Raw genomic sequence first — 19,032 nt, 5'->3', positions numbered from 1 at the left:
ATTAAGTAGTCCTGCCTCATAATCATTGTCAAACATGATGATTTAAATATAAGAAATAAATTGTTCAGTTTCCTATATAAGTGTATATATGGTACATATAATAATTGAGTTCTCCACTAGTCTTAAAAGAAAAAGTCATATTTACACTATTTTTGTGATTGCCTTATTTTGTGAAATCGAAGAATATTATTAATAGTAAATAGAATTATTTAAGCACGATTAAAATATACTATAGTTTAGTGGTTTGTGAAAATATTGTAGATGTATGATCTCGGATTCAAACTTTTTTTTCTTTTGGATCATCTGAATGAGTACTGAATCATATAAAGGGTGTTGCAACATCAAGCTTTGCATGAATACAAAGGCTGAAACAGTAAGTACTACTGTATAACTATAAGCTATTCAGAATCTGTCCAAACTCCAAAAAATAAGTACAAGAGTACAATTAATAATACAACACTTTCATTCTTTTGTTATACAAAACGGTGCAATATAGTAGTTGATGAAAGAAACAAGTAATGTACTTTTTTCTGTCAACTATAAATTATATTGTAAGTTCATATGATTTATAGTGCTTGAAAGTAATATAATATTGAATGAGTGTTGATACTTGGTGGTTGAGATCGATATTTTATTCATTCTTTTCGTTAAAACAATTCTCGCAGATTAAAAATATTAAATGAACACAAAGTTAGAAGAAGAGGACACCATTGTTGTAACCAACATTTTATTACGAGAAAACTTGAACAACTCACAAGTCTTGCTAGCATAGGAAGATAGGAACGATAAAACACGATCCATAAAATACACAAACCGATATGATCCCTCAAGAACATTTTAAAAAGACCCTCGCACTCAATTATTTTGTCCGGATAGGATTCACGGTTAGGATTCTTGTTCTAGAGTTCTTCCCTGAGCTTTGAGGTCGGAAATCCCGGCTTGAGGAAATCGGAATACCACTTGCCGCAAACTTTTTGGTGACGGGTCAAATTGTTCTTGAAATCGACGTAGTATAGCCCGAACCTCGCCGTGTACCCATCTTGCCACTCAAAGTTGTCCATCAACGACCACACGAAATATCCAATAACGTTCACTTTATCCTCGCTACAAAAAAAAAAACAGTCCATGTTAATCACTTTAATTATTATTTAATATAATGTAATGATTAGTTTTCCGGTTTAATATGAATTTGTTACTTACCAAATGGCTTGGTTCATACTGAATAGATGCCTTTGGAGATAATATTTCCTGTTGTGATCTTGTGTCCCAAATTCTACATCATCATGCTTATCTCCAAGATCATCTCCGTATCCTTAAAACCCAAACATTCATTTTTTTATATAAACTAAAACAAAGTTGATATTTGATGAAACGAGTTTTGACCATTTTTTTACTAACCATTTTCTGTGATCATAGTCTCTGGATCGTCATAATTGTCCTTAATATACTTCAAAAGAGATCTTAAACCTTTTGAATACACATCCAGCTTACCACCAAACGGCTAATCAACAGAAAACAAATACAGTAAATTATTTATGTATTATGAGAAAAAGTAAACCAAATATATATATATATATATATATATATATATATTCCATTACCTTGCTACCAATTTTGGTTCCATCCACAGTCTTGCCTGGTTAGTAAAAACAACGTACATTAATAACACAATATTATTAGAAAAAAAAATGATATAAAGATAATTAATTAAGACTAGTGATTTCGAAAACTTACTATCCCAATCAACAAGAGAATCAGTCGGTCCAACTTGGGCTCTTAGAATCTGGTTTAATATCAACTGCAAACACTGAAGTATAATAATTCATTCCTACATAATCTGTAGAACCCTTGAGTAGCTTCTTCTCCGCTTCGGTGAACTTTGGTAGCCTATAACCAACACGATCTTTCATCGATTGTGGATAATCTCCATAAGTTGTTGGAGCCAAATGCCTGATTCAAAATAATAATACAATAAATTATAAAGAGTAAAATCGTAAGCATTATTTGTTCACATTTTTTCAAAAACATTTTTACCATCCCAAGATGAAATCAAGCACTTGGTCAATGGAACCTCCAGAAGCCTCAAGGTCACGGAGTTCGAAACCCTTTTTAATATAATTCTTTCCAAGTGCAAACAAATACAGTAATTGATAAGTACTTATTGTTATAGATTAGCTTAAATAGTTACGTACTTACTTTTGTAATTTTATTTTAATCGCACGAAACGTTTATGCGATATTTTTTGTAACAAAATATAAATGAATCATTTGCAAATTCATTAGCATTATATTTAAATCATCCGAGCTTACTTATATATAAGTATTAATTACTAATACTGTATTACTAGTATAGAATGAATGACATAAATGACTTGTTTGTTTGTAACAGTCTCTAGATGGGCAAGTTTCTCTAATAAGGAAACTGGGTTTGAACCGCTTTCACGTCGGACTCATTTGAAAAAATATTTGCTGGTTGTAATTTGCAAGTAACGTTTTTTGTTTTATTCATTTAAGTAAGAAAAGAAATATTCCAAACATAAAAGGGGATATTTCATTTAAAAGGAATTAAAAAAATCTTAATAATTGAGCTATATAGTTTAGTTTTTTGTTTGTTGTCGCATGCATTCAATCAGTAAAAATACTTGAGACTTATAAAGTTATTTGTTTGAATTATAGCTTGTTTTCTTACTACATATATATGTCTATTTACTTTATCAAAACTCAATCTATACATGTACCAAATTTTCGATTGCAAAATTTATATTTATACCACAAAATTCAAATTTCTAGTTCTAGAATAATCAATAATAAAGACCAAAACTATAATGCAACTTAATTAAGAATTTCTTGCAGTATATTAAAAATAGATAAACAATTCTCTATATTCATTATGTCTTAAATTTAATATATAATTTTCATTTAACCTTAATTTTGAGGTACTACATTCCAGGTGGTAATTGATACCAATCTATAAACCGTAGTTTTAATGTCACCATCTTCATAAGAGAGATGACATAATAAATAGTAGAAACAAAAATTAGTTTGACACATATAAAATTTAATTATATATAAAATAAAATTGTAAATTGTAATGTCCTTATCTATATATTTATATCCTACGAAACTCTAGTCATTTTCTTTAAACAAAAGTACTCAACTACCTAGCTACCACAAAACTCCGGATTTAAGTTATCAGTCAATCATAATGCAACGTAAGTATCAACTGCGTTATTAATTGAAAGAAAAAAAACATATGTATCATAAGTATCAACTGTGTTAAATCTCTATTCAGTCCTAAATAAATGTATGAAACTCAAAAGCATTATAACACTTCTTTATTGGCTTTCGTATTGCGTCAGAAATATTTATTAATTTTCTAGATGATCTGGAATCGTTGTTTTTTTTTTTCAATAATGGAAAAAATAACTTTTAAGAATTTAAGGGTGATAATAATGTTTTAAAAAAAAATTGTCCGAGAAAAGCAGGTAAAACAACCGTTGTGAAATAAGTAAAATGTGACCAAATTATTCGTTAGTTAATTGTTAACCACCAGAGGAGAAGAGTGAACAAACGTGCTCAAACAACAGAACTCACCTTTATTTTTAGTTACAAGGGCAATCTAGTCACTCATTAATCATTATCTCTTTTTCTTACATGATATATTTCTTAGTTTACATATTTTTCTTAAAGGATGTAGCTTAAATATTTTGATGTGGAACAAAAGATGTGTCCATGTCAAAAAAAAAATATCCTGAATGGAATAAATTTTGGTCCTTATCAAAATGTCACAATGACTCTTACACGAGACATGGGGACTTAGTAATAGTTGCGAATGTTTTGTTGATTGTTTTTTAGAGTTCTCAACTTCTCATAGCAAAAACTAATATTAGACACTTATCAGTTATCACTAACTCATATTCACCAAAAAAAAAAAAAAAAAAACTCATAATTGATGATTCCATCTTCTCTCAAAACTCTACTATATTGTTGTAAACAATTATAAGTAACATTTTATTAATACGATAACTTGAACATGCAACTCACAAATCTTGCTAACACTAGACAAAAACGACAAACACGGTCCATTGACACACGCAAACTGATATTGATCCTAAAGAACAAAGACTCTTGCTGTCTTGCAGCTACATTACTTGTCGAGATAGGATTCAAGATTTGAATTCTTGGATCTCATTCACTGGATTGTATCCCGCCTTGAGGAATTCAGAATACCATTTTCCCGATTCTTTTTGATGACGGATCAGATTGTTTTGGAAATGGATGAAACAAAAGCCGAACCATTACGTTCACTTTATCGTCGCTACAATAACATTTATGCGTGTTCAAAAAAATTAATTATATATATATATATAATATATTCAATATAATGTTACGATTATAGTTCAAATTTTTACGTAATTACTATAAGGCTTCGAGCAAACCCAAGAGATGCTTTTGGAGATAATATTTTTCTACTATATTGATCTTCTGTCACAGTGACTCTTACACGAGGCATGGGGACTTCTTGGATTTCCTTTTCTCTGAATAGATAATAGACTTTTTTTATAGCAAAAACTATAGTTTGCACACACAAAAGAACAAAAAAAAAAAGAGAAAACTATATATTGAAAAAACAACCAACTATATTTTCAGCCAGCAATAACATTCATTTAGTTATCAATTGGTTCTCGGTTATTACCCGTAAACACTATGTTTACACCTTTGCGGATAGTTGCAATTGTTGACGTTTGAAACTATCACAGAAATTGTTTCGTATCAGTCTTGCTTCTATTAGTGTGTTTTTTCAATAAGCTCTAAGCTACAGGCCTTGTTTCTCAAGCCTGCATTGGATGCTTGAAGTGTTATGTAGTGGCTCTCTAAGCATGTAGCTGAAAGCTACAACCAAATTTTATTTTATTTTATTAGCTTTCGGGTTGGTTTGGTAGATCCCTCTTCGAAGATGATAGATATCCTAGGCTCCTAGCCCACCTTTGTCAAGGTTGTGACAACTTGTTTGGTCTTCAACGGCTAATGCCATTTGCACCGAGTCAACCGATTTGGCTCTAGGTGGCATTGATTTTAACTTTATGAGAATCTACAAATCAATTTTAAACAGATATTTTATAGAACCAGCTTGACAAATCCGACGAATTGATCACAAGGTTGAACAACAGTTTCAAGAATAAAATCTTAAACCCTTAAAATGTCAGGACCAATTCGAAACCTGTCTGGTCCAGTCACATTCATATGGAACATATAAAAGAGATCAAGGAGGCAGGCTTAAGTCATATAGGTTCCTTAAACATGTAACTAAAAAGTCTCAACAACTGTGGAAAAACAAAAGCAACAAACTTCTCCAAATATTTAGTTTTCCTCTGCCTCAAAATTCAACTAATTAAAAGTAACAAGACAAGACACACGACAATAGAGAAGTGTTTCTACATATTTTTTTTTTCTTTTTACCTTTTCTTCAAGCATCTGTAGCTGTTGGAGAGTTCTCAGGTGTCTTCAGAGGCAGAACTGCTTCTTCTGCTTTCTCCACTGGTTTACTGTCTTTATGATTTTCAATGGCTACACGAAACTCTTCCACGATTGTCGGGTCTTTGAACTTCAGTGCAAATGTAGAGAGACCTTCTTTGCCTTCGCTTACACTATTCACACAAGCGAATGTGATTCCTTTTTTATCCATACTTGCAAGTTTCATTTCTGGGTACAGACTCGCGTTCAAGATCAATCTGTAGTTTCCTTTAGCTCTCATAACTAATCTTGCTTTACCACCATTACTGGAGACGTTTACCTTGAGTTCTCCTTTCCCACGCTCTTTCCATCCTCCATCAAGATATTCAAACATAATCGAGTCAGCAGAGAAGGCAACTTTCTCATTCTCTTCTCCTGTTTCTGTGGAAACCTCTTGCTTTGGTGGAAACCCAGTACCTTCGCTCTTTTTGATAATGGAAGATCCAGTTGTACCAAATAGAGAAGAGGTATTGCTGCTTGGAAGGCCAAAGCCAAAGAGAGACCCAGTACCAGTTGAACCATCCAGAGAAACCGAACCAAATGAGAACGATGAACCAGAAGCCTCTGTACTGGCAAGTCCGGTGAATGCGTTTTTGTTACTTGAATGCTGGTGGAATGAACTGAAAGTGCCGCCGTTCTTATCTGCTTCTTCGATTCCGTTGCCCTCTTTTTCTTTTTTCTCAGCCTGAACACCTCCTAAATCCTTCTCAAGAGGATCTTCAGTTTGATCTGTTCCTTCAACCGCGTTGTTGCTAACGTTTGTGACACATGAGACGGTCTGAGCTACATCAGCCTCAGCAACTTGGTCATCAGCACGCTTACCATCCTCATCTTTAGTCTTTTCAGTGTCTTCCCCAGCAGCATCTTTGACATCAACCTTCTTACTGTCCACTTCATCACCCTCCTCAATATCAATTTCCTTTTGATTATCCTCAACCACTGGCTCGGCTGGAGTCAATTTTGACTCGGCCAGAGGTGCATCTGTTACCAGAGGAGTTGAAGCAGGTACAGTAGTAGGGACCAACTGAATTCCAGCAAATGGATTGGGTGCTGCAGCTGGCGTAGCAGATGGCTCCTTACGCTTAATTCGGACAATTCTTCTACTTGCCAATACCTCATCACTTGCCTTCTTGAAAGTTCCAGTCTCAAATTCAGCTGAATCGTCCTCATCATCAAGACCAGGGTTGTCACGAGATAACTGCTTCAAAGCACCTCTCTTCTTTGATGGTTGCTGAACATTTTCTGAGTCCCCCATTTGAAATGTTTTGAGAGAATAACAAAACACACTTATAGAATACCTACAACAAAAACATGCAAGAAAAGTTTCCTCAGAGATGATAAAAGACAGATAACCAAATCCAATCTTTGAATACAGAGAAAAAAATATTACAATCCAAAGCATCCTTTCAACGCTAAACACATGAGAAAGACTCAAACACACCCAATAACTTAGCAACCACAGAGCACAAACAATGCCAAATCTAAAAGCACAAAAGCTCAAACATGACACTGCAATTGGAAAATCAAAAACTACAAAAGCAGAATGACGAAAGACAATAATAGCGCATAAAAGTGTAACCTTTACACAAATAAAGCCTTAAAATGCATGCACAGAACACAGCTAATTAACACTTCCAAATAGGGAACAGAAGAGGTAGAGCTAAACTTAGATGTAAGACTTGAATTAAAGAGACTTGGAGACATACAAGCAATGAAAATAAAATCAACATCAGTGGATCTAGTATTCTCAATCTATGCATAAGATTCAAACAAAGGGGTTGCACAAAAGGAACCAAGCACTGGTACAGTTGCATCAATTGAACCAAATGCACTGAGGATTCAGCAGAACCAAAACAATCAAAACCCTAGATGTAAGAGGAACCACAGACAACTTGAAACCTAAATCCGATATAAGCATCAAATTGAAAGGTTTACATTTCAAACTCAAATTCAAATTCATGCTAGTCTTCAACAATCTCAGCGAATCGAGTAATCAAAGAAACGCCGCACAAGGAAACCCAAATCGGACAAATACGAGTTAAATCACCAAATAAGACCTAATTCATCAAGACAAACTTATCAAGAACAAAAATGAAGAAATGGCCCATAACTATTTTCCACAAGAAACAACCAGGATCACAAAACCCTAAAATCAAAGCAGCTAAACCTTTGACAAGAAAGGGAAAAAAAAAACATTTCCGAGGATGAAGATAACCCAAAGATACGAAGACAATGACCGGCGAGGAGAATAATAGGAAGAGACTTACCGCGAAAGTGAGCAGTAGCAGAGACGCCGGAGCGAAGTGGTCAGAGACGAAGACAAAGCTTAAAGAGAGGTTTAATAGAAGAAGAAGAAGAAGAAAAACCCAAATCGAAATATGTATCTTTCTCTCTCTCTCAATATTTTTTATATATTTTAATCGACATTTCTACGACTTTATTATATAGTTTCTTTTTTTTAGTACATATAATTTTATTTTGTTATAATTAAAAGATTATAGTTTTCTTTAATTCAAATAATTTATACTGAAACTTAAACATTAATTTTTTTTATTAGACATCATCCTCGATCAAATTCGGAGAAAAACATATTCAATTATACATACTCCTATGTTCAAAAATTCCAAGTATTACTTAAAAATTTTCTATCCAAATATAAAAATAATATAATTTCAAATATTGGCACAACTTTAAAATAGATAAAATTCTTTTTCTTGTGAATCTTTATCATACTAGATATCTTTCTGTTTGTGAATTCATACTCTGATCTGCAATGTAAGAGTAGCTTCTTAAAATATCCTGATTTATTAGTTCCAAAGACTATTGAACTGTGTGAATATTGAGTCCCTCGTGTCTTCGTTTTATCTCTTGGTAGCATGCAATCCAACTAGGGGTTCCGAGAAGTTGAGGTCTTGGGCGTTATTGTCGATGGGAAAAACAAACTGTGTTCCCTCTCAATGGCATAAGTCATCTGTTGGAACGTAATTCGGTTTGTGAGCTCATTTGGTTAAAGTGTTGCTCTGATCAACGAACAAACTACTTGCAAAGACTGGGAAAAGAGAATTTAACTTTGTTTCCACAAAAACAACAATTAAGAGACTCCCAAGAAAAAAAACAAAGCGGGGACAGCTCTGTTTAAGTGAGCTTTGGTTCCTCTCTAGCAACATGTTTAGTGAATGCAAGCAATATTAAAACCAAAACAAACAGAAAGTATCATAAAAGAGAAGCTCTGGTTATAGTTGCCGGAACAACGATACTACTGAGACGGTACCAACTCTGAGGACCGATAATTGGCTTTTGTACCTCTGCGGTTCCAGATTGGAGTTGTCTCGATGAGCTCGAAAGGTACAAGCTGTCTCTGCCGTTTGGTTTTCTTCTTAAAATTGTGAACTTTGAGCCTTGCAATCTCAGCTTCTTCCTCTGCAGTCGTCTCTCTAACTATGACTGTTAGGCGACACCGGGGTACTGATATAATCCCGCTTCTTCCTTTTGCATGGTAAGCTACCTTCTTCCCAAATAGTCCCTTCCCAACAAACGCTTCCGCTGCATCACATATCAAAAGCTTAGATGAAATACATCGTTTTTGCATAGCATATTTCCTTCTTTAAAGTAACAAATCGGCAAACTCTCTGGCATATCCTGTTCTGTTCTTTAATACAAAACAAGTACGTCATAGATCCAATATCAGTAGTACATACCAACAAGGAGACGAGCAGGATCTAGTCCATGGTTATGAGTAGCATTTGCCCGGGCAGCGTGTATAACCTGCAGTATAAATGAATTTAACTCCTTGAAGCAGTGTATTAAGAGAACAAGAAGTGTCACTAGAAGAGGAAATGTATCAAATGCCTGGAGAGGATAGTAGACCAGACACTCCAAAAGTGATCTGTTTTTAAACTCGAATTTCAGAGATTACCCGGTACACAGTTTGTGAAGCCCGTTTGACCGTGACCTGCAATAAGATCAAAGCATCTTCAACACGCATGCCACGGACTAATGCTGCAACCAGGTTGACCTTCTTAGGACTCTGAAACAAGCAAGGTTAGGCACATTATATATAGCGCATATAACAAGATCAAGATGTAAACATATTAAATGAAATGGAGCAGATCATCTGAAAAGTAACACTGTTGTAGGAGTTAGAGAACAGACCTGCTTTATGGACTTGAGGACAGCCTGAACTTTCTGACGCTTTGGGATAATCTTCTGCTCTTCTTCCTTTCCACTACCCAACAGAGCTGGAGACGACAAAGGTGATGATACAGGCTCTTCACCCGCCTGCAATTGTCTTGAGGTAGAAATTCCCTGAAAACATATAACTTGAGATCAGAAAAGAATGAAGCAGCATACCCAAAAGTACAGCCCCCCTAAGTTCTCTACAGATGCATGGTTCCCAAAAAGGAAGAGTCTTTTCGCCTAAATTCACATAGGTAACACATGTAGTCATCCCACTAGCACATATCTCACTTCCCCTATCCCACCCACTAACAAATTACATAAGCAAATTTCTCAAAGAGGAAACAAGAAGATCCAGTCTCAATAAGAAACATCGATTCAGAAGCATTACCAGTTGTTGTAGGTGATAATACAGTGGTCTTGGGGAATAGGTTGGTCTCAAGAGACTCTGCAAATAACCTAGTTCACCAGCAAAAAATCGAAAAATTAATCATCACCCACTAAACTCAAACACACAAACACAATACTAAAGATAACACCTTGCCATTTGAAAGATCCAATAAGAACACAATAGATTCGGAAATGATTTAACAATTTTCTAAACCCAAATGGTCAAAACTCCAAAAGCTGCAAATGGTAAAATGTTTCACCACCTTGTGAGGAAGGGGATTCCAAATTCCGTGTCGAGGAGTAATTGGCCGTAGAAATGTGACAGTTCTTCACTCTTCTACCAACTTGACGAGCAACAATCTGTAGATTCCTCTGCCAACCCGCCATTATTAATCAACCCTAAACCCTAGCAGTATGTATACGCTTCTTCTGTAAACGCGAAGGGCTATGAATCAGAATGAAACGATTGGCTCAACGGCGGTTTTAAAGGTTTGCGAGGAAATGAAAATGGGAAGGACTTACCGAGAAGGATCAGTAGCAGAGACGCCGAAGTGAAGTGGTCAGAGACGAATAGAGAGAGGCTGTAGAGGTTTAATAGAAATGAAGAACATCGAAGATATATGCATCTCTCGATATTTTACTTTTTATTCGACATTTGTGTTGACTTTGCTATACTTTTCACTAAAATGAGGTTTAGTGAAAAAAAAATACTAAATTACATATAATTCTTATTTAGTTATCTTAAAAAAGTAGTTTTCTTTCTATAGTCCACGTCTGTCTTACAAACTTGGGACTTTTTTATTAGGCATCATCCTCGACCAAATTCAAGGAATCATACACATTCCTATGTTCAAAAATTCAATTGTTGGTACAAATTGAAAATAAATAATTTTTTCACGATATCTAAAAGAAAGATTAAAGCTTCAAAAGAATTACATATGCAACCATAAAAATTAAACAAATCATGTTACAGGCCAGATAAAAGGATTAAAAAAAAAAAACAATCGGATGAAATCCAAGTAGTATTTGTAAAAACAAAACAAAACCATATGATAATAAATTTCGCTATGAGTGCAAAGACACAAAAAGGAACAACCACACCTCCTTTTAACTCACCAGCCTCTCTCTTTTCATCTAAATCCTCCAGCAAAGAACTGAGTCCTGCTCGGATTTTAATTTTCTTAAGAAATTCTTACTTTTATTACAAAATGGTATCAAAATGTGTTTCCAGGCTGCTCGGATTTGGTCTTTGAATCCTCAGTTAAGAAAAGGAAAAAGAATGAAAGTTCTCTCACCTCTCCACTGTTCCTGGAACAATCGCCATTCCCATAAACTGTAAACTCTACTGACGCGGTGTAAGCACTGCAAAAACAAAAGAAACCAAACGATCCACATAAGTGAAAACAGCATCAAATAACCAATAACTCCCAAGGCATTGTAAGCTTATAAGAAGATGAAGTAGACATTGGTGTTATGTTCCTAAGGGTTGCTATGAAATGCAATGACTTAAAAAACCAGACACACAATCAACGGAAAAAAGATTTTAGAAGGCGGCATTTCGAGGAATCAAATTAATCACCAGAGACAAAATTTTCAGACTTTTCAACATTGGCCTTGACCGACTTGCTATTAGGCTGATGGGTTTCCTTCATTATTCGTACCCCACTCTTCGTCAGCCTCACTTCCGTTAACAAGTACAGCTCCATCCGTTGAGTCTCCATCAACAATTCCTTCTTCTCCTTCTGCTTCTTTTTCTTCATGATGCTCCTCTACATCCTCCTCATTCCCTTGTTCATTTCCATTTTCTTCTGCTACTACCTCCTGATAAGAAAAAAAAAGCAGTTGTTGCTTACTAAAATACGAAGGATAACTAACAGTATATGTAAATCAGTCAGTAAATTGGAAAAAAAATGGGTCACCTCGTGTTCGATATCTCCATTTTCAAGTGATTCCTCTTCCTCAACTTGCAAGTTTCTGAAGGCTTCCACGAGGGTCATGGAAGATTTATCAGCATGGCTAGGATAATTTTCTGCACCTGTGTAAACTCCCCTGTAAATGAAGAACAGACGATTTAAGAGACGTCTTAGAGTCTCGCAATCTATATGATTTGGAGTAAGCCTTGCAAGGATGCGGTAGGAGAAAAGCACACGTAAGCAAAAGATATTTTACCTTGTCTCTACAGCTCTACCTTCGACAGAAAGAGCAACTTGCCAATCTTCAAAGAGATTTGGGTACTCCTCAGGATCAGCCAAAGATTCTGCTGCTTTCGAATTAACCTGTATTCAAGTGCAAGGCAACTTAAGCCCACAATGTCTCCTTGACTTGACCACAATACACTAAAAACTAGAAAGATTTGAAACGAACCTTGCTGAGATCTTTCCTCCAAAGAGCTACTATCTCCGAAACTTTGCTTGGAAGATATGATCGTGCCATCAGAGCAGCTTCTGGTATCCGGTTGCTGGAGAAAGAAAAGATTGTCACACAAATAACTAAAGGTGTATGAATTTAATTTTTCAAACTCCCAAGTGACTGCTAATGTATTACCTCTCCACCAATAACTGCAAACAATCTTCCAGTTTACCAAGCATGAATAGACAAAGAAAGGCGACATTGTTCTTCCCTTGTTCTTTAGCAAGTGTTGCAAGTTTTGTCACACCTTCAGCATCTCCCAGAGAAGAATAAAGCAGTAACAAACCACTCAAATCCATCGCATACTTCATGCATTCCTCTGCCATTTGCAGCTGTCATGATGACATACAAACGCAAAGAGTTAGTTGGAAATCCCCACACCAGAGACGAATCCAGGAGACGAGAAACATATATTTTTCTTGTTGCTCCCACATTTCTGAATGAAACCTCAGAATCATAATGTAAATCAAATGATATATCATTTACTGGACACGTATTTTTGTCTCTCTTATCACTGCAAAACATTAGGACGAAATGCAAAGATAAATAAATACCTTTCCAGAGGACATGGCTAATTCTCCTAATTGCTTCCACTTAGATTCACTCTGTACTTCTACGGCGATTTCCTACAGGTATAAATTTAAGGGAAAAAAACACGTTTAAATATTGCCACTATACAAGAAGTAAAAAAGTATGTTAATCACAACAAATATATCACCTGTGCAATTTCAAGTCTACCCAGTTGTATGGCCAACTCAAATCTGTAGTCAGGATCTGTTGCAATTTCCAGAGCATCTTCAATCATTCCCCGTGACTCCAAGAAATGAGCAACACTAACAAGAGGAAAATAATCCGAAAATAAATAAAGAGAATCTGTCAACGAAAACACCCACTGATAGGGTGCAACTATGTTATACATTAGAGTAAGATGCACAGCATATTTCCGCTATTTGAAATCTTACCTAAGACATCACATAACAAGAAATAAGTGCGATAAAGAATGAATCACAAGCACGCATAAGTTTAGATACTAAGTTATCAAATACCTGTTATGCTGATCTTTAGGAATTGTCGGTAAGATTTCATTGGCTTTGTCTAAATCACCCCGCATCACAAGAGTCTTGTACTCAATCAGGCTTAGTAGCAAGGTGTATCCTATAACACTGCATCCACAAAAGTAGGGGAACAGACATCAGACACTTCTAGAACAATCTGAATTAAATATACACACAAATCTAGGCACTTACTTGAATTCTTTGTCTACCAAGAACACCCGACTTTGACTTGCAAGATATCCCAACAAATACATTGGGCGGTCCAAATGATACATTGTGGTTACCTAGTATTAGGATGTAACAACCATCCTTAGATTCTAGTTGATAACAACTTCCAAATCCGAGCAACAAAACATATATGCACAATACCTCGCCTCCAACACAGTAGTTAAGCTTCCAGGAAGAGTTGTTATAAATGAAACAGTCACCAACCCATATACCCGTCCTAACACGCTCATCATTTTCATGGAGAACCTCAAAAGCATCCTCAACACCTTCTTCCTCAGTAGGTCTTCCGCTATCAAAATGTGAGGAAACTAGGTCGCGCTGTATAACAGGATCACCATGTAAGCACTTGGACAATTTATAATCACATATAGAAATTCACAGCATAAGAGTGTTTGTTGGAAAGAATTCTCACGTTGTATTTCAAGATGTAGAATGATGTGTCACTAGCAATGGCTACCAAATCACCACTGTCAGCCCAATATAGATTCTGCAGACGTTATGTGGCAACACTATGAATTAGAGAAGAAACGAACGAGGACAACTGAAGGTAATGATATTAGTTGCCACTATTCCAAATATGTCTTGAAGTAAACTTCCTACAACAAACTGAGACAAGTTAATTGGAGTACCTTTACAGTGACGTCAATACGTTGAATCAGCCTACATTCAGCCCAATCATAAAAGCAGATGAAATCACTTGAACACATAGCTAACAAGGTTCCTCCAAAGATCTTCTCAGCTGAAAAAGTAGGGCGGATACTCCTCTTTTCCTGAAAATGTATTTTCTGAATGAGCCAGATGCAAATATAGCTATCTCCGTGACAGAAATAATACGTCCAACGACAATAGAGACATGCTTTAACAGAACGGCTTAGATCAGACAGAAGGAGGTTTACGAACCTGGAAATTTTTGCTAAATAATTTAATCTTTGATGAGCTTTCTCTAACTGCACACTCCCCCTCCGACGACCAAACGAATTCCAGTCCAGAACCAAATGACCTATTTCTCCAAGCCAAAGCCGTGTAGATAATATACTCCCCGTCACCACAGACCACGACGAACCTCCCATTAGGGTTGTGCTTCAAGCTCTGAGAGTCAAAGTACCCACATATGAGAGACAGATCAACTGAGAGTAGATATATATTCTGAAGACACAGCTTAGTGATACCCACAACTTAGAGGCACTTGCCAATCATACCAGCTATGCAGAAAATGTTTTGCCCAAATGAACTATATAATAAGCCAAAACATCATAAAATCATTGGACCGAGTACTGTAGTAACTAGTAACACTCACTTGCGGATAAAGATCACAGGTCCCCAACTCTTTAACACTCAAGGGCAACCTCTCTCCATCAGTAACCTAAGATAGAGAACAAAAACATACCATCAGGCAAGAAAATAAACACATAGATAATCCTATGCCACAGTATAAGAGTTGCAAATATGGCTTGTACCTCGTAATCTGCACCAATACTTTTGATGTTTGCAGTTTGAATTTCATTATGCTTAGCCCATATGATTTTTCCGGTATTGTCCATGCTAGCAACAGGAATTTCTCGTCCAAGTTTAACCATGATAGTTCCTTCATCATATCCAATTACAACCCTGTGAAACGAAAGTGTGGACAAGGTGAGGTCTCTAAAGATAATTCAATGTGGTAGAGCTCTCAACATCGATTCTAACAAGTCTAAGAATCCTAATTTTCACAAATCCTCAAAGTTCAATGAATGGTGTTCAATATCAACTGAGACAGAACATCTACTCCTGGATAACAGTTCTGACAAGCATCGAATTATTAAAAAGAGGAGGGAGCCAAAATCCAATAACTCACCGGCGTGAACTTTTAATATAACCAATTGCCCAAACTCTCTCGAGGCCGTAATTCAAAGTGTTCTCTAGCCTGCAAGAAAAGTTAGACATTAGGAAATTGGGATTACAGATGGAATGATAGAAGATATTGGTAATGGTAAAAAAACTGAACAAGAATTAAGCCCAGGAGAAGATGGTTTAGCAAAGGCATACAAGAAGCATTTACATATAATATCTCCAACAAAAAACTGTTAATATTATAATACCTGTATGTAGTTGCATGCCAAATACGAACGGTGCCATCTTCAGAACCAGTGATTATAATTGGAAGCTCTGGATGGAAACATACTGCAGATACATTGTGTGTGTGCCCTTCCAGGGTCTGGACACAACTTTTTGTTTGATAGTCCCAGACCTGATTCCCGAAATATAACTAGTAAATAAACTGAAAGCACGTACTGTCCAGTAGAAATGTATCATCTAAAGAGTATTATACAGATGCAGACCTTAGCAGTGTGATCATCAGAGCCGGTAATTAAATAGGGCTTATCACCACCGGTGAAATAATCTACACAATTGACTCCTTTCTGATGGGCATCCAATGTAAAATTTGGGTCTGGGGAACCAAGATTCCAAATCTGAAGATGAACATGCATGTAAGCATAGAATGAGCAATCACTTTCAGAACCCTAAGCGGGCTAAACCATACTCAAGTTCCAAGGTTAGACCATTTCAGTACCTTTATGGTACGATCAAGTGATGCACTGGCAAAAGTGTTGGTGTCTTTTGGATTAAATGTGACTTGCATCACATAGTGCGAGTGTCCCTCGAATATCTGAGTGCAAGCCCAACCCTTTTCCCAGTCCCAAAGCTTTATGAGCATATCATCAGAAGATGACAGCACATATGGAAGGGTCGGATGAACAGCCACACACCTAATGTAGTCTGAATGAGCCTCAAACACTTTAACCTTGTCCATGGTATTGTAGTTGTATACACGGATATACATATCATCAGCTCCTGCCACAACCCATTGCTTTCGCGCTATAAACTTGGCCGATCGAACTGCAAAGTCATACAGAAATCCGAATAATTAACAAACTAAACACAATTACTAAGTACATACAACAATAAAAACATTATGACTAAAGACGCAAAAAGAAAGCAAGCTGTATACCTGGTAATTCGGTCACCTCAAAGGATTTCGCCATCACCTATCAAGCAAGACACAAATTAGACGAAATTCCAATAATCATTAAAACACACTGCGAAACCTTTGGTCATTCCATTTCACATATTGTTCCCTGTAGTACACGTATATAAGGAAACAGATAAAGAAAATCAAAATTATTCACCCACCTGTGTCTGGTAGTTCCAAATACACAAGGTTCCAGAATACAAACTTGCAAGAATCCTGCGAGACAATGTTTTCCCCATTCTCGTTAGTAGCAGAAAAAAATAAAGGTACAAAACTAAGTAAGTGATCGCAATCAAAGCTAGAAATTACCATGGTTCTGTAGGATGCAGATCCACAGATTTTACTCTCTCGGACCTTTGAGCTAATTTTCTCTGATGCAATAAAAACAAAAATTATCAACACAACGGGATAAAAAAAAAAACCAGAGTGAATACGAAATCAAAACCTATATGGAAATCGAAACAATACCTTGATCTCGAGTCTGAGAGGCTGATTCAACCAAAAGAAAGAAAACAGTAGTCAGTACTCAACAAAACTAATAAGAGGATAAAATTTAAAACACTCTAAACAACAAATTTTACCAAAATCATTCATAAGGAACTTTAACCCAAAAAAAATATACAGAACAGCTCATAGCATAAACCCCAAAACAACTCCAGATCTTCTCAAAAATGCAACATCCAATGATCATTATTCAATTCCACAAAACAAATGTCAAGAGATTACACTCGATTTCACGCCATCGGGATAAAAAAAATTCGAATCAGATTAGACAAATCGAAGAAAAGCACACGATCTGAGATTCAGCAGGTCTCACTCAAATTACGGTTAACCATAGAAGAAAAATGTACGAAATCGAGATCGAAATCGTAAACAGATTCACTCGAGATCTGGAAAACAAAAACAAAAAAAAAGAAAAATTCGCAATACTCACCATGATTACAGATTAAGTGGAGGAAGGCTTGTGTAGCCTTCGGATCTCGTATTATCGCTTAAATCTGCAAATCGGCAGATCGAAGAACCAACGACGTTTAGCTCGCTCGGTCTGATGACGAAAATAACTTGAAATCAGAAAAAAGAAAAATTTTGCTTAAGAACGACTGAGTGAGAATTTTCCGAAATTGCCACTGCATTTTGGGCCTTTTAAAAGCCCATTTCTAAAAGACCTATGCCCAAACTTATGAAATCTCTTCCCTTTGCGCCCTATTTCCACTAGTCTTGGCAACTGTGTAATGTGAAGTGTAGCAAAGTTATACAATTTGCGATTTACTAACTGCGTCAACGTACTACTGAGCAGATATAGTTTCCGAAGCTCTCAGATTGTTGTTGCTACTTTTGCTTCATATGTAAAAACTATAGTAAACCTTGGGTCTTGAAGCAATTGCTTGAGACCCAAAAACGTTACTCTTAAATCATCAATGAAGCTCAAAAGGTTACTCTAAAGTCTAAACTAAGAAAAATAAACATTTTCCATTTTTTTGCTTTTATTGACTATTGAGAGATGAGCATCAACTTTAGTAAACTCCGACTCTAGCTACAGTAAAACATCTATAAATTAATAAGGTTGGGACCATGAAATTTTATTAATTTATAGGAATTTTAATTTATCGATAAATTAATAACATATTAATTTATGAAGAGATTTTCTCATTTTCATAATTTTGAAAAAATTCTATTACAAAATAAGACACTTTTGTTATCATTCACATTTTAAAATAATTTTCTTAATTTATATAATCTTGGCTATCGCAATAGGATGAATGTCAATTGTTTACTAGATTATATAGGTAAAAATGATAAATGATAGAAATTTAAATTTTACAAGAAATTGCTAGTAATATATCTCATGGTAGTGATGAAGTCGAAAAAGATATTATGATACCTTTAGAACCAGTTAGTAAGAAGCAATTATCGAATCTAAGACTCTCTACAATTTTTGGATGCGATTTGAGAAGATAATAAAAAACAAGATTAGAAATAAACTCTATTAGAATGCAAATTAAAGAATAGCCAAATAACAATAGAGTCATATTTCAATATATATATATATATAATTTATATTATTATTAATTTACATAAGATTTCCAAAAAAGTTATTATCTTATTATTTTATTGAAATGTGTTATTTTTTACACCGGTTCAACTCGGAACCGAAAAAAATTTATTAATTTATAGCGAGTATTAATTTACAGAGGTTCTACTGTATATGTATCATAGGAGACGTTTGAAATAACCATGAGTAAACCAAAGA

The 19,032-nt window shown here is 35.4% G+C and overlaps 3 protein-coding genes and 1 pseudogene across 10 annotated transcripts; all 4 read right to left on the bottom strand.

Moving 5' to 3' along the window:
* Window positions 1-710: 710 nt before the first annotated feature.
* Window positions 711-2,123, bottom strand: LOC104742745 (beta-D-glucopyranosyl abscisate beta-glucosidase-like; annotated as a pseudogene). The gene is made up of 6 exons (XR_015580468.1): window positions 2,035-2,123; window positions 1,735-1,950; window positions 1,602-1,636; window positions 1,399-1,501; window positions 1,201-1,312; window positions 711-1,104 (listed from the first exon to the last, which is right to left on the bottom strand). The product of XR_015580468.1 is annotated as a beta-D-glucopyranosyl abscisate beta-glucosidase-like (transcript).
* A 3,153-nt stretch (window positions 2,124-5,276) lies between these two features.
* LOC104742744 (nuclear pore complex protein NUP50A) lies at window positions 5,277-8,285 on the bottom strand. Its single transcript, XM_010463777.3, has 2 exons — window positions 7,781-8,285; window positions 5,277-6,811 (listed from the first exon to the last, which is right to left on the bottom strand). The coding sequence occupies exon 2, from the start codon at window positions 6,766-6,768 to the stop codon at window positions 5,467-5,469; it is 1,302 nt and encodes a 433-aa protein (XP_010462079.2). The 5' UTR covers window positions 6,769-6,811; window positions 7,781-8,285; the 3' UTR covers window positions 5,277-5,466.
* Window positions 8,286-8,563: 278 nt separating this feature from the next.
* On the bottom strand, window positions 8,564-10,744 carry LOC109128896 (uncharacterized). 2 transcript variants are annotated; one of them, XM_087485481.1, is made up of 7 exons: window positions 10,602-10,744; window positions 10,343-10,508; window positions 10,081-10,148; window positions 9,666-9,818; window positions 9,430-9,540; window positions 9,212-9,278; window positions 8,564-9,056 (listed from the first exon to the last, which is right to left on the bottom strand). In XM_087485481.1, exons 2-7 carry the CDS (start codon window positions 10,464-10,466, stop codon window positions 8,770-8,772), a joined length of 810 nt encoding a protein of 269 aa, XP_087341607.1. In that variant the 5' UTR covers window positions 10,467-10,508; window positions 10,602-10,744; the 3' UTR covers window positions 8,564-8,769. The 2 variants fall into 2 exon arrangements, with proteins under 2 accessions (XP_087341607.1, XP_087341609.1); XM_087485483.1 differs by having other exon boundaries at window positions 10,343-10,524; window positions 10,602-10,737.
* Window positions 10,745-10,994: 250 nt separating this feature from the next.
* On the bottom strand, window positions 10,995-18,125 carry LOC104744093 (coatomer subunit beta'-2). Of its 6 annotated transcripts, none has more exons than XR_015580466.1 (26): window positions 17,716-18,125; window positions 17,250-17,270; window positions 17,091-17,152; window positions 16,943-16,997; window positions 16,761-16,797; window positions 16,323-16,648; window positions 16,090-16,221; window positions 15,850-15,998; window positions 15,606-15,674; window positions 15,229-15,379; window positions 15,069-15,134; window positions 14,672-14,860; window positions 14,401-14,541; window positions 14,184-14,258; window positions 13,913-14,089; window positions 13,736-13,827; window positions 13,535-13,651; window positions 13,207-13,321; window positions 13,043-13,114; window positions 12,624-12,820; window positions 12,444-12,537; window positions 12,249-12,355; window positions 11,999-12,128; window positions 11,659-11,900; window positions 11,375-11,441; window positions 10,995-11,240 (listed from the first exon to the last, which is right to left on the bottom strand). XR_015580466.1 is itself a non-coding variant. In XM_087485480.1 (26 exons), the coding sequence occupies exons 1-25, from the start codon at window positions 17,716-17,718 to the stop codon at window positions 11,422-11,424; spliced, it is 2,757 nt and encodes a 918-aa protein (XP_087341606.1). In that variant the 5' UTR covers window positions 17,719-17,898; the 3' UTR covers window positions 10,995-11,240; window positions 11,375-11,421. The 6 variants fall into 6 exon arrangements, 3 of the variants coding, with proteins under 3 accessions (XP_087341606.1, XP_087341604.1, XP_087341605.1); XR_015580467.1 differs by having other exon boundaries at window positions 11,679-11,900; window positions 17,716-17,898; XM_087485480.1 differs by having other exon boundaries at window positions 11,741-11,900; window positions 17,716-17,898.
* Window positions 18,126-19,032: the final 907 nt, after the last annotated feature.

Source organism: Camelina sativa, chromosome 14 (assembly GCF_030686135.1).
Source record: "Camelina sativa cultivar CO46 ecotype springtype chromosome 14, ASM3068613v1".
NCBI lineage: Eukaryota > Viridiplantae > Streptophyta > Magnoliopsida > Brassicales > Brassicaceae > Camelina > Camelina sativa.
The sequence above is the reverse complement of the archived record's forward strand: the minus strand, read 5'-3'. Positions and strand labels throughout refer to the sequence as shown.

What these genes read in the sequence shown, in the direction of transcription:
- LOC104742744 (XM_010463777.3), bottom strand. Translation starts at nt 6,768, where the DNA reads ATGGGGGACTCAGAAAATGTTCAGCAACCATCAAAGAAGAGAGGTGCT.
- LOC109128896 (XM_087485481.1), bottom strand. Translation starts at nt 10,466, where the DNA reads ATGGCGGGTTGGCAGAGGAATCTACAGATTGTTGCTCGTCAAGTTGGT. An exon ending in GGAATCCCCTTCCTCACAAG is followed by an intron (nt 10,149 to 10,342) that starts GTGGTGAAACAT and finishes CTGGTGAACTAG; the next exon opens with GTTATTTGCAGAGTCTCTTG. An exon ending in TCCTCAAGTCCATAAAGCAG is followed by an intron (nt 9,541 to 9,665) that starts GTCTGTTCTCTA and finishes TGCTTGTTTCAG; the next exon opens with AGTCCTAAGAAGGTCAACCT.
- LOC104744093 (XM_087485478.1), bottom strand. An exon ending in CCTAAAGATCAGCATAACAG is followed by an intron (nt 13,322 to 13,534) that starts GTATTTGATAAC and finishes TCCTCTTGTTAG; the next exon opens with TGTTGCTCATTTCTTGGAGT. An exon ending in GTAGACTTGAAATTGCACAG is followed by an intron (nt 13,115 to 13,206) that starts GTGATATATTTG and finishes TTATACCTGTAG; the next exon opens with GAAATCGCCGTAGAAGTACA.